Source organism: Bufo bufo, chromosome 7 (genome assembly GCF_905171765.1).
Source record: "Bufo bufo chromosome 7, aBufBuf1.1, whole genome shotgun sequence".
Taxonomy (NCBI): domain Eukaryota; kingdom Metazoa; phylum Chordata; class Amphibia; order Anura; family Bufonidae; genus Bufo; species Bufo bufo.
The window spans coordinates 165,905,955-165,920,769 of NC_053395.1; the positions used below are offsets into that span (position 1 = coordinate 165,905,955).

At 43.2% G+C, this 14,815-nt stretch overlaps 1 protein-coding gene across 1 annotated transcript in view; it reads left to right on the forward strand.

Annotated features, from left to right (window-relative positions):
• The window catches only part of LOC121008992 (putative methyltransferase DDB_G0268948), a 491,731-nt gene that overhangs the window by 430,231 nt on the left and 46,685 nt on the right, over positions 1-14,815 (forward strand). Inside the window, exons 3-4 of the mRNA XM_040441852.1 lie at positions 12,586-12,749; positions 12,842-13,055. Coding sequence (XP_040297786.1) covers positions 12,586-12,749; positions 12,842-13,055 — 378 coding nt within the window. The remainder of the gene's footprint in view (positions 1-12,585; positions 12,750-12,841; positions 13,056-14,815) is intronic.

The window sequence follows — 14,815 nt, forward strand, 5'->3', positions numbered from 1 at the left end:
GTCACCCGACTCTTTATTATTTTGGTAACTGTGGCTGCTCAAGGTGCACTTTTCCTCCAATGCGTTTCTCCGCATTGTTGAGCCTATTTTTTAGAGGCTCGCTTCTCTACATCCCATCCCTTTTGACTACAAGTGATATTTATTGTCTGATGTAATTCAATAAAATTATTCATTTTTATACTAACAGTATCCTCGTTTTTGGTGTTTACTTTATGTTTATTTCTGAGGATTGATGTGTTGCTATTGTGGGTTGTTGTAGGTTTAATTACTAGGTTGCTGAAGCCTTGTTTTGTGAGCTGGCCGGGAGAAGCCTTCCAGTGGATAGATAGGAACCTTTGATGTTTAGTAAGTGCCGGACAGGCAAGATTTTTCTTTTGTTGTTCTCTTTTATTTTATGCAACCTGCTCAATAAACCTGGCTCCAGGCCAGCTGAAAACGTATACCTTTGTGGCTGGTCGGAATTGTATGAAATAGACAAGTGTCCTTTGACCCCAGAAAAGGCGTTCCCGAGTTTAAACCCCACAAGATATATATATTCATACAATCTTAATCATAATTGATCTCGTCGGCGTCATTGAGATTATTGCTATCGTTGCCATTATTGCTACCATTACCATTATCATTATTTCTATTATTATCATGACTTTTATCATCGTCATTATTATTATTGTTATAATCCTGTTTAACACTGGATATTGACCATGTTCAATCAGCGATACTAGTAGTCTAATCATGAATTCACTGGTCCTCAAACTTTATCATCCCCCTTGAGATTGGGGTCCAGTTTTGTATCAAGGCCACCAATTTTAACTGTATTTTTTATATCATTATTATCGCCATTATATTTATAATGTTTATAATGTTATTATTAATGTTAATATGTCCCCAATGGCGAAGAAAATTCTAATCACTATATGGATCATTTTGACAATGTTCTCTACATTTATGTTAGTATTGTATCGTCTATCGCCCTCGCACCTTTCTTATGAATTATACAAGTCTATTTGTTTTATATTATTTTATTTATTTATTTTATTCCCTTGCACTATTATATGTCATACTATATATCTTTTAGACTTGAAAAAGGAGTACCTCTACTCCAAAACGCGAGGTATCATATTGTGTACAACCCCAGTACACAGCTTCTTACAAAATATAAAGATGGACATGATGGAGCACAGACAATGCACAAATACACAAACTTACATTGTATGATTTTTTTGGGTAGCTTGACTTCTGTATATTCAATTACTTATTGCCTCGCTGGCGTTTAAATACCCCTCTTGCCCCAGATACTAATGATTAAAACGTAATTTTTATTAGTTGCTTATTGTATAAAACGAGAAGAGCTAAGGTGCATAATTATAGTACAGTGCTATGAGATTTTGCTTGGTTAAAACTAGCAGAGTGAAGACCGGAAAGTAAGAAGGGAGGATGTACACTGCACCTCTGCTGAGCTTAGCGGTTGGGGAATAAAGTTTCTGACTCCTTTTGGGACTTTAATCTACCTGTAAGAGCTATGCCAACAATTAATGAAGTAGGCATTAGGAAGCATTGTATTGGTAACCGCAACATATGCGGCTTTATAAGGAAATTAACCCCCCCCCCTTCATCTGACATTAGGTGGTGCTGTAGGCAGTTGCCTACCTCTGCAAACCCTTCATTCTGGCCCTACTCTACCTTGATACATAGTGCGGTACTAGCTTTTTGGTCCGGAGTGACTCACACCGGCCTCCAGCCCACTGACATTCACTCGATGGATATACCCAGGCTGAACTGTTATATAACAGGTCTCCAGACGATGCCACCACACTCTGCCCTTTAGCACCAAACCATAATTTGTTTATGTAACATCCCAGAGTTATGTTACTAAACTCTTTTACCCCGCTACAACTTGTTAAGTGTATTTGCATTGTCATCCTGTGTAATTTAACATCACATTCTCACAAATGTGCATATTCTAAGCCTGTTACATGTAATTTGCTGTAATTTCCATGTACACCAGCAGGTGGCAGCAATGTGTTACCAGGAACTTAGACAGTTTAGCATTTCTAGACTGGAATAGTACATTCCAGTTTAGCTCCCCCCTCTTTGAGGAGGTGTGGAATGTTCCCACATCCTGCCTCATGGGGAGGAAAGGAAGTTAGAGTTAGTGTACCAGCCACCCCGGCTAGGGGAAGGCTGTGCAAGTAGGAGCTCCCAGAAATAGGGAACCCAACCCAGGATCTTGTCTCGGTTGAGACCAAAGATCACCATTCCCAGTCTGAGCCTTCAGCCTCAGCTGTAGACAAGCAAGCAGCCACCTCCAGAACTCCAGGAAGAACCATTCCCTGTGAGCACAACTGTGAGTACCATCCAGAGACCAGGAGAAGCCAAATTCCTCCTCAGCTAGTCAGTCTCATACACAGCAGAAGATAGACAGAGCAGAAGATATAGATTCCTGCCATATTCTCCAGGCATATGATAGCAGCAGAAGAGATAGTAATCTCTGCCACATATTGCCGATACCTGCTGGGACCCAAGACTATTGCTGTATCTTATGTGGATACATGCTGCCTACAGTAAAGACAAGTTGAATTATATTCCAAGTCTGGATCTCATTCATTGCTACCAAGTTCCTCAATTACTCCTACTAGCAACACTCATTAATTGCAAGTGAGCCAGGATCCAGGAGTCCAGCCGTACCAAGGTAGGAGACACCGTTGACACTATTGCCATTACCACACAGAGACATTACACCACTCTGGCATTCCTAACCTGGTACGTGAGTTGCAACACCTTAAAGGGCCCTGAGACTGTACCCTGCGCACTCTGCAATTGGCGTCACGAACAAAAACTCTTAACTATCATTTACACCTGACCCAGTCATTGCATATTATAGCGTCAGTGTGCATAACCCCAATCCGGCTTACTGCATTTACTCCTCTAAACCCCTCCTATCAGCGTTGTGGTGCCACAACACACAAACCCACTTTAGTGCCAGGCTCTTCCTGTGCCTACACTGATATTGGCACCTCCTCCTGTAGCTGACGGTTAGGAAACTATCATTCATGACATCAACCGTTGTGATAGGACATGGCAAAACTGCCTAACATCACAGTCCACTAGCCCATAGTGCAGCAAACCATGAAAGTACAGCATGTCTGATGACGGTTGAGCAGGAAGCAATGAGGAGGCAATTGTGCAGCAGAACACTTCTTAACTGAAGAATTCAAATGTAAGCAGATCAGGACAGTTCTTAGCTTGTGATGGCCCTATAGTTGGTACACAAAATGCACTTTCCACTGAGGTTACAGGTTTCACAGCTGCACAGATAGTAAATGGACCAAAGTGTCTCTTTAAAGTAGTTTTCCTTACGCTGCACTTGACTAGATGACGTGTGCACATAAGTATCCAGGCACAAGGTGTACACTTTTCTTTAGGCCAGTGATGGTTTACCAAATATACAACCACACACATATACTATAGCTTCATTCTTTATTGTTTAAAAAAACAAAATATATATATATATATATATATATATATATAAATACATAACTGTGGACAGATTACATTTAATGGCAGTGACTACAGGACAATACTGCGACAAAAAAGGTTCCCCCCTCACACCACTCCCACTGGTGACAGTACAATGTTTAAAAGATCTGTGCACAATATCCATAGCACTATTGTACAGTCACTAATAACAGGTAAGTCCGGACTACAGATAATCAGCTGTGCTAGTCAAAGTGCGTATTCATGCTTTGGCCGGTCGTACAGGTCAATGTCAAGAATCGACTGAGCCTTCGTAAATGGGGCTATGTCTAAACAAGTTGTGAAGATGAAATATGAATTGCACGAAATCTCTTGCCATTCTCCGGTTCTGCTTCTGCTCAGGGGGGCGGGGTTAAATACGCGTCCCAATAGAGCCTTTAGACTGAATCCTTATTGGCTGGAGGTTATTGGTGAGCGGGATTTGATCAATGAGGAGATCCTGGAATTTTGGCATCGTAATGAGGGCTCCACCCATATCTATTTTGTATGGGACGCTTTGAAGGCCTATATTAGGGGCCTCTATTGTAATAAAATGAAAAGACAACGAGCGGAGTTCCATAAACAGGAAAATGCAATGAGGAAGACAGTTAGGAGGTTGCAGGGAGCGTTGACTAAATACAGCACGGATTCACTTCGCACTACAATACAGGTCTTTTATGGTAAACAAGGCCCAACACAAACTTTTTTTTCAAGGACAAAGACGTTTTAGGGAGGAGGGGAAAACAGGTAAATTGTTAGCCGCATTGGTTGCCAACCAAAGGGGTGAAACCAAAATTAGGTATATCAGAAATACTCGGGGCCAGATAGTGAAGGATCCGGATCTGGTTAGGCAGGAATTTGTCAACTATTACTCTACTATATATAGATCCGAAACGGCATGTAGTTCTAATATCTTTGACTATTTGGACCAATTAGAAATGCCCTTCCTTTCACCTCAGGAAACTGGAATGCTTGATCACCCTCTACAACAGGCAGAACTGGAAGATGGTCTTCGGTCGCTTAAACATAACTCATCCCCTGGGGCCGACGGTTTGCCATTCGAACTATATAGATATCACGCTAAAGTACTTCTCCCTATTTTGTTGCAGGTGTTAAGTGAATCTTACAGATATGGTTCTCTCCCTCCATCTTTTAGGGAGGCAATCATCATCTTAATAAAAAAAAAAAGATAAGGATGATAGTGAGGTTGGGTCTTACAGGCCCATATCACTCCTTAATACAGACTATAAGATCTTTGCAAAGTCTTTAGCAAATCGTCTGAAACGGGTGATTGCAGCCCTGGTTCATCCTAATCAAACAGGATTTATACCTGGGAGACAGATTCAGGAGAATCTGTATGAGATGTACTTGAACCTATCGGTAGGGGGGGGGGGGGGGGGTTCTCCGGACCACTCTATCCTGTCCCTGGACGCTGCTAAAGCGTTTGACAGGATAGAGTGGTCCTTCCTGTGGCGGACTATGGCACACTTTCGATTGGGGTCTACCTTCATTGCAATGACTCAATTGTTATACACCCAACCAATCACCAGAGATAATATTGATGGGGTTAATTCCTCCATTATTGAGCTTCAACGTGGCACGAGACAGGATTGCCCCCTCTCTCCTTTATTATTTGCGCTATTTATGGAGCCGCTGGCTTGCAGGATTCGTCTGGATGGTCAGATTCGGGGGTTCGGGGTAGCGGGAGAGAGTGATAAAATCAGGCTCTATGCAGATGATGTCATTCTCTTTTTGGATCAGGGTTGGAAGGCTGTCTCCTACATTATGCAGGTGATAGAGGAGTTTAGTGAACTGTCCAGTTATTCAATTAACTGGATTAAGTCCTCACTCCTCCCGCTAAATCGAAAGGCCCCCGACGGAGGCTCCCGGGTTCGGATTTTGTCTAGGGATAATTCCCTGGAATATCTGGGGATAAGGATAGGTGTTCCCATAGGTAGATTTTATGAGTTAAATCTTTCCCCGGTAATAGATAAAGTAAAGGGGAAAATTAGAGCCTGGCAAAAATTAGTAATATCGCAAACTGATCGTCTGGCATTAATAAAAATGATCATATTACCGTTGGTTCTGTATCCGATCTGTGCTTCCCCCATCTGGATAGAAGATGCTTTTTTTTATAGATTGGAAGTTTTAATAAATGACTTAATTTGGGGGAGGAAGAGGGTCCGCATAAAGCAGAGGTATCTGTGGCTGGCCGAGTCAGATGGGGGATTATCACTCCCTTTCTTTCAAGGTTATTTTTTTTCTGCGCAGATACAAAGATGCTGTAATGCCGGCGAGAATGCACTAGGGCAGTATTTAAATAGGGTTTCAGGTAGGTCACTTGACAATATTTTTATGCATTTAGAAACTGCACACTTTCTTACTTTGGATACTAGATGTTTAATTGCGAGAACACTACAGAGGGTTTGGGACACATTGAAAACGATTTTGCAGGTGCGAAAGGTACTATGCTTGTGTCTACAGTGTTGGACTTAATGCTATCGTCTATGTTAATGTGGACATTATAGTATCATCTATGGCATATGTCTATAAGCTGTGTTTACTTTTCTGTGTTTTTGGCTTATTTCCGCTTTTTCGGCGCTGTTTAATTGTTTTTTTTTTGTAATTATTATTGAAGAAAATAAATCTATTTAAAAAAAAAAAAGTATCCAGGCACCAAATATACAACCACACACATATACTATAACTTCATTCTTTATTGTTTAAAAAAATATATATATATATATACCGTACAGACCAAAAGTTTGGACACACCTTCTCATTCAAAGAGTTTTCTTTATTTTCATGACTATGAAAATTGTAGATTCACACTGAAGGCATCAAAACTATGAATTAACACATGTGGAATTATATTCATAACAAACAAGTGTGAAACAACTGAAAATATGTCATATTCTAGGATCTTCAAAGTAGCCACCTTTTGCTTTGATTACTGCTTTGCACACTCTTGGCATTCTCTTGATGAGCTTCAAGAGGTAGTCCCCTGAAATGGTTTTCACTTCACAGGTGTGCCCTGTCAGGTTTAATAAGTGGGATTTCTTGCCTTATAAATGGGGTTGGGACCATCAGTTGCGTTGAGGAGAAGTCAGGTGGATACACAGCTGATAGTCCTACTGAATAGACTGTTAGAATTTGTATTATGGCAAGAAAAAAGCAGCTAAGTAAAGAAAAACGAGTGGCCATCATTACTTTAAGAAATAAAGGTCAGTCAGTCAGCCGAAAAATTGGGAAAACTTTGAAAGTAAGGGCTATTTGACCATGAAGGAGAGTGATGGGTGCTGTGCCAGATGACCTGGCCTCCACAGTCACCGGACCTGAACCCAATCGAGATGGTTTGGGGTGAGCTGGACCGCAGAGTGAAGGCAAAAGGGCCAACAAGTGCTAAGCATCTCTGGGAACTCCTTTAAGACTGTTGGAAGACCATTTCAGGGGACTACCTCTTGAAGCTCATCAAGAGAATGCCAAGAGTGTGCAAAGCAGTAATCAAAGCAAAAGGTGGCTACTTTGAAGAACCTAGAATATGACATATTTTCAGTTGTTTCACACTTGTTTGTTATGTATATAATTCCACATGTGTTAATTTATAGTTTTGATGCCTTCATAGTCATGAAAATAAAGAAAACTCTTTGAATGAGAAGGTGTGTCCAAACTTTTGGTCTGTACTGTATACATATATATATATATATATATATATATATATATATATGGAAAAAAATAACCAGCAGCACCACCAAGCCAGGAAAAAAAGTAGAGAGGGTGCAATGTCCAAGTATGGTAACTGGTGCTTATCCACTAATATGGAACAAAGAAATCGGACTGCACTCCAGTTGAATCCTCAGTGAAAAAAGGTTTATTCACCCATAGGTGGCACAAGCGACGTTTCGGCTCGCAATGAGCCTTTCTCAAGCATTAACAGAGTGTGAACAGGTTACATATAAAGGGGTGTCCATCATAACACTTAGTGATTAAACATAATTGATACTTAAAGTCATATCTGCAGCAAAATATTACAAAATAGGACAACATATTGCTAATTCAATATAGTTGAAAAAAATGAAAAATACAGTGAGTGCATGGACTGCATGATGCATCAAAATTACATCTGAACTCATCCAGAACCATAATTGATCACAGCTGTATTCTACTCTGAACATGATGATTACAGAAGCCATAATGATACACATGTGTGGGAGGAGAAAACGAGTTAATTGATACCTGGAGTAGTGCTGGCGACCACGCTGTCCATCGCGCTGTACAGCGTGTCCTTGGGGTGTCTTTGCGCATGTCCCGACCGGTCACTACGTCATACTACAGCGTTTTCCATAGTACGCACGCGAGTAGTCCAGTCCCATATTAGTGACGTGGGCGACATATGCCGCACCAGATGCACGGGATGACGTGAACTGTCTAGAAAGGAAGCGCATGCGCATAACTAGTCCCCGGTATACTAACCACCATAATGGATAAGGGAATACTGCCCTCTTGTTGATATATACTATATACTATGTAAGTTGCCGTTTTTCGTTCCACATTGCGTCACTAAATATAAAGGCAGGTTGGAAGAGTCTCCCCCCTTTTTTTTAAAGAAGGAGGCTCAATTCCAATCGTTACCCCAGTCGTGTAAGTACGTCAGTACCAACAGTACTGTGGGTTCCAAACCTGCTGAAATACGTGACCAAGAGGGGTTCTCCTCATTTTCATGTATCAGAACGTTACTTATTATCAAGTCGGCAGCATTAGAGGATATAAACCTGAAATCCATCATAATAAAAATTGGAAAGAATAGAACAGATGACACGTAAATTCCCTATGCTACACCTTCGGGACATGTGCAAGACACCACAAGAGAACATTATATAAATAGAAAAACCATTTTTTTCAACGTAGGTCTCTCATCTACTGTCCAGGTCCATCAATTTTGTAAGATACCTTCTCCAAAAGTATAAGTGTGCCTAAAATAATGAAATAAAAATATATTAGCAGTGATATATATATAATTAATTTCACATTTTTCATTTTTAAGTTACTAATTTATAAGTTACTGTTTTTAAAAAAATTGTATTATAGCCAATAAATCCGTCTACTGCAGAAGAATCATCTGACGTAATACAAAAGCATACTAGGGCAAACCACCCCATTCACATCCCACCTACATATTTATAGTCAATGTTTAGTCCATTAGGATGTAAACTATTTAAGGTCTGTATCCAATACATTTCTCTTTTTTGGAGTAGAGAAATGCGATCCCCACCTCTCCGTGGCATTTGCACCTGATCAATAATCCAGCACCTAAGTTCTTTTTCACTGTGCTTTTTTAAGGTAAAATGTCTGGGTACTGGAAGGTCTGTGCGTCCCTTTCTGATAGTGAAGCGGTGGTTGTTCAATCTGGTCTTTAAGTCGGTGGAAGTCTCTCCCACGTAGAGGAGTTGACAGGGGCATGATAGAACATATATGACGTACGAAGAGTCACATGTTAAGTGAAACTTGATAGGATAAATCTGTCCTGTCTCAGGGTGTGTGAATACCCTAGACCTACAAATTACACGCCAGTTGACACAATGTAAACATGGATAACACCCAACGCCACATGGTGCCAACGTCGTCTGCCTGGAAACTACTTTGGGTCCCACGTCAGCTCTCACCAGCTGATCTCGGATGTTCTTACACCTACGATAGGCACAAAGTGGTAATGCCTCAAATTCTGGTACTGACCCTCGGCAACATTTTAGTATTGCCCAATTTTTCTTTAGAATGTTATTTATGGCAGTGCTATGCTCAGAGTACGTGGACACAAACGTGATTCTACTGCAGTTCTTACTTCTTTGATTACCTAACAGCAGGGTATCTCTGTCCACCGCTATCGCTTTCAGTTTTTGTACCTCAAGCAGTTTACTGGGGTACCCCCGTTGTTTAAATTTAGTTATCATCCCATCTACTGTTTGTACAAAGGTGTCATTATCTGCCACAATCCTCCTATAGGGGTAGTGCAGCTTATCCAGGATGGCACATCAATGCGAGCTGTGGCAAGAAGGTTTGCTGTGTCTATCAGTGTAGTGGAGACAGGCCAGTACATCAGGAGACGTGGAGGAGGCCGTAGGAGGGCAACAACCCAGCAGCAGGAACGCTACCTCCGCCTTTGTGCAAGGAGGAACAGGAGGAGCACTGCCAGAGCCCTGCAAAATGACCTCCAGCAGGCCACAAATGTGCATGTGTCTGCTCAAACGATCAGAAACAGACTCCATGACGGTAATATGAGGGCCTGACGTCCACCGGTGGGGGTTGTGCTTACAGCCCAACACCGTGCAGGACGTTTGGCATTTGCCAGAGAACACCAAGATTGGCAAATTCGCCACTGGCGCCCTGTGCTCTTCACAAATGAAAGCAGGTTCAGACTGAGCACATGTGACAGATGTGACAATGTCTTGAGACGCCGCGGAGAACGTTCTGCTGCCTGCAACATCCTCCAGCATGACCGGTTTGGCATTGGGTCAGTAATGGTGTGGGGTGGCATTTCTTTGGCGGGCCGCACAGCCCTGCATGTGCTCGCCAGAGGTAGCCTGACTGCCATTAGGTACCGAGATGAGAGCCTCAGACCCCTTGTGAGACCATATGCTGGTGCGGTTGGCCCTGGGTTCCTCCTAATGCAAGACAATGCTAGACCTCATGTGGCTGGAGTGTGTCAGCAGTTCCTGCAAGACGAAGGCATTGATGCTATGGACTGGCCCGCCCGTTCCCCAGACCTGAATCCAATTGAGCACATCTGGGACATCATGTCTCGCTCTATACACCAACGTCACGTTGCACCACAGACTGTCCAGGAGTTGGCAGATGCTATAGTCCAGGTCTGGGAGGAGATCCCTCAGGAGACCGTCTGCCACCTCATCAGGAGCATGCACAGGTGTTGTAGGGAGGTCATACAGGCACGTGGAGGCCACACACACTACTGAGCCTCATTTTGACTTGTTTTAAGGACATTACATCAAAGTTGGATCAGCCTGTAGTGTGTTTTTCCACTTTAATTTTGAGTGTGACTCCAAATCCAGACCTCCATGGGTTGAAAAATGTGATTTCCATTTTTTTATTTTTGTGTGATTTTGTTATCAGCACATTCAACTATGTAAAGAACAAAGTATTTCAGAAGAATATTTGATTAATTCAGATCTAGGATGTGTTATTTTTGTGTTCCCTTTATTTTTTTGAGCAGTGTACATAATTGTGGACAGATTACATTTAATGGCAGTGACTACAGGACAATACTGTGACAAAAAAGGTTCCCCCCTCACACCACTCCCACTGGTGACCGTACAATGTTTAAAGGGCTTCTGTCACCCCACTAAACTTTTTTTTTTTTTTTGTGTACTTATAATCCCTATCCTGCGATATTGCTATACCTTATGTTATTAATAATTTTCGTTCAGTAGATTTTGCAAAAAACTTACTTTTACGATATGCTAATTATCTTTCTACCAGCAAGTAGGGAATCTACTTGCTGGTAGCAGCCGCAGAAAACCACCCCCTCCTGTTGATTGACAGGGCCAGCCGGGATCTCCTCCTCCGGCCAGCCCTGTCAGCATTTCAAAAATCGCGCGCCTGTGTTGATTCGGCGCAGGCGCTCTGAGATAAGGAGGCTCGCCTCCTCAGCACTCTCTCAGTGCGCCTGCGCCGATGACGTCTTCTCTTTCGGTGACGTCATCGGTGCAGGCGCACTGAGGGAGTGCTGAGGAGCCGCACTGTCAGTATAGCAATGACCGTAAAATACATTGTACTCCATGACTCAGTAAAATAAACTGCAAAAATATAAAATCTCCTCCGCATACAGTATTTGCTATTGCCGTGTCCGCAAATAATTTACCCTGTGCGATGAAAAACTGTTATATACCTAAAATGATACCAACGAAAAGCAGCAAAATGTATAACAAAAACTCAGAGGCATTATTGCAGTTTTTTTCCCACCCCCCTTCCAGAATGAGTTAATAAACGTTAATCGGTAAGTCATGTGTACACCCCCAAAAGGACACCATTAAAAACAACTTGTCCTGAAAAAAAAGAAGCCCTCATATTGCTAAATCGATGGAAAAATAAAAAAGTTATGGCTCTTAGAATGCAGTGATAAAAAAATGTAAAATAAAATCACTTGGCCATTAAGGGTTAGTGATCTGTAAACAGACAATACTTTAGAAATGTGCCTGAGTGTTCTCAAGTGCATATACTATGTATGTAAATGGGCAATCCTTCCCCCTACTGCGGGAAATTAGATGATTACTATATGTACCATTTACAGCTGGCAGTATAGTAAACATAATAGGGGAGATTTACCCACACAAAATGACAAACAAAATGGTGTGCCTACTTTGCATAGTTTATTAAAGGGTTTGTCCAAGTTCAGTTGCCAGCAGTAACCAATGTGACAAAATAACAAAAGGAAGTTCTTGACGCTTTTTCTTCCCTGCCACCTCCATCGTGTAGGATTAGAGCGCTTTGTTGAAGTCATCTTCCTGGCTGCATGGGAAATCACCACGTTAGTAATCACTCATCTCAACAGAATGCTACACATGAGTGCTGAGGCCACTGACTGGCTGCAGTGGTGAGTATGGGACTTCACTTCTGCACTGAGGTAAACCATTGCCAACAGAGAGGATTGGTACATGGTGCAGGAAGCTGTAGGGGTGAAAATGGTAATCATCGCTTATTTTGATTTAACACATTTATTGTTGCTGGCAAAAAATGTATTGAACTTGGACAACCCAGTTTGTCTGATGCAGCGTGGCTTACCTGGGCAGGGGTGTGGCCTACCAGAAAGTAGAGTGTATTGGACCATGCCAATGTGCACCAAAAATGTGCCAAATTTGTTCTGCAAAATTCAGTTATGGAGTAAGCTAATAGGTGGTATAGGTGAGCCATTCATCAGCTCACATAAATGGGAAAAACTAGTGGATTTTCAGGTCATCAAGTCTAAGATTACACTGTCTCAAAATTACACAAGAATCGTAAAACTACCCAAATGTCTTTATAAAGAACATCAGCTTTACTTTACTATGTTCTTCTCTATAGACAAATGGGCAGCCCCTTGAAATGCTGGTGGATGTTGGCTGTGGGACTGGACGCTACACTTTACCTCTAGCTCCTCACTTCAAGAAGGTCCTGGGAATAGACATGAGTGAATCCCAAATAAATGTGGCTAAACAAAATACGTTGGCAAACAATGTGTCATACATGTGAGTACTGCGCTGGAATTACTAGTTCTGCTAATATAATGAGAGAATTAGATGGCCTCAAGTTATTCTGGGAATCTCTCTTCTGTCTATAGGGTGGCTTCAGCGGAGAAGATACCTGTGAAGAATGATTCTGTGGACCTGGTGCATGCCGGACTTGCTGCACATTGGTTCACAATAGATAAGTTTCTGAATGAGTCAGTTCGAGTACTGAAGACAAATGGATGCCTGGCTTTACATGCTTTTTATCCGACCCCTGAGATTGAATACAAGGATTTGTCACATGATCTGAACGCAGCAATGTCAAAGGTAACATGCTGATGAATATTAGTGACAATGCAGATACAATGTATACATTTTTATTGTGTATAGTAGAATTCTGCTGGGTTGCATTTGCATACGAACTGAGGTTTTTTGGGCCCACCAGAGAAATTGATTCTGAAGGACCAATCTCTATCTATAACAGAACAGGTGCACATCCATGAAGAGGGCACTGGCTATTTGTTCAGTCCCACTAGCTCAACCATTATCCTACCCCCCAACCCCACATCCTAAACCAAGAAATAAACACACCACACCACTGCTTGGATTTAATCGGCCACAGCAGCCGTTTATTGAATACATACAAAATAAATAACATAAGTTAACCCCTGACGAGGGAGGTCCTAGAAGCCCCAATAACTCCATAAACACTGGAACACCTGCGTCTCCATCTTGCCCCCAGCCGTTGAACCCAGCTCGGAGGCAGCAACTGATGGAACGCGTAATTAGTTCCTACCAGCTCCTCAATGAGAGTCCAGCCCCTCCCGCGGGGCCCTCCCATCCTCAGGTACCACCATATTCCTCCACTTCAAGGACCTCCCCCGCCTCCACGACTGCCGCGACATATAACACAACCACGCTCCCCTCATTCCACCTCCACTAGGGTCGGGTGGGTGGGCGTTTGTCTCCCCTGGCCGCACTGACCTCACTTCCGCCTCCTTCCTCAGACACTGCTCCGGCCACGCCCCCCGCCGCCCTGGCAACTCCCGCCTTACCTCTTACACCGCCCCCACAAACAACTAACCCTTACCTCACCAGTCCTTCACCGCCCGGCCTCTTCATGCACGTCCTCCCCCACCGCTGCGCTCCAGTCCGGCCTGACTTGAAGAGGGCACTGGCTATTTGTTCAGTCCCACTAGCTCAACCATTATCCTACCCCCCAACCCCACATCCTAAACCAAGAAATAAACACACCACACCACTGCTTGGATTTAATCGGCCACAGCAGCCGTTTATTGAATACATACAAAATAAATAACATAAGTTAACCCCTGACGAGGGAGGTCCTAGAAGCCCCAATAACTCCATAAACACTGGAACACCTGCGTCTCCATCTTGCCCCCAGCCGTTGAACCCAGCTCGGAGGCAGCAACTGATGGAACGCGTAATTAGTTCCTACCAGCTCCTCAATGAGAGTCCAGCCCCTCCCGCGGGGCCCTCCCATCCTCAGGTACCACCATATTCCTCCACTTCAAGGACCTCCCCCGCCTCCAAGAACGCGCAGCTTGACAACCTCAACCCTGCGCGTCCCTCCACACCCGCAAAGCAATTTCAACACCACTCTGGATCCCCAGAGCCCACAAATCCGTACCAACCGCATTCAGGTGCACTCCATCTGCCCTCCAAAATGCACCCTCACCTTTCTCCAACACCTCATGCCGCACCACCACCCCGCCATTCCTTGCCATAAACCGGCCAACTGCTCTGTTTACCTTAATCCGCGCCTTATTAAGGCTCTCCACTGACCTCGCACCTCTCCACACCTTCCGCGGCACAATGTCTGACCAAACTGTTATGATCCCCGGAAACAACGCCCAAATCCTGAGCAAGTCAAACTTGACGTCACGGACCAATTCCCTAAAAGGACGCTTACCCAAATCATTCCCCCCTACATGTAAAACTAACACGTCCGGAGGACGATCCAACCGCACGAAATGATGCACCTCCCGCAAAACTCCACCCCACAACATACCTCTAACCCCTAACCACCTGACCGTAGCGCACTCCGGACTAAAACCCAACTGTCG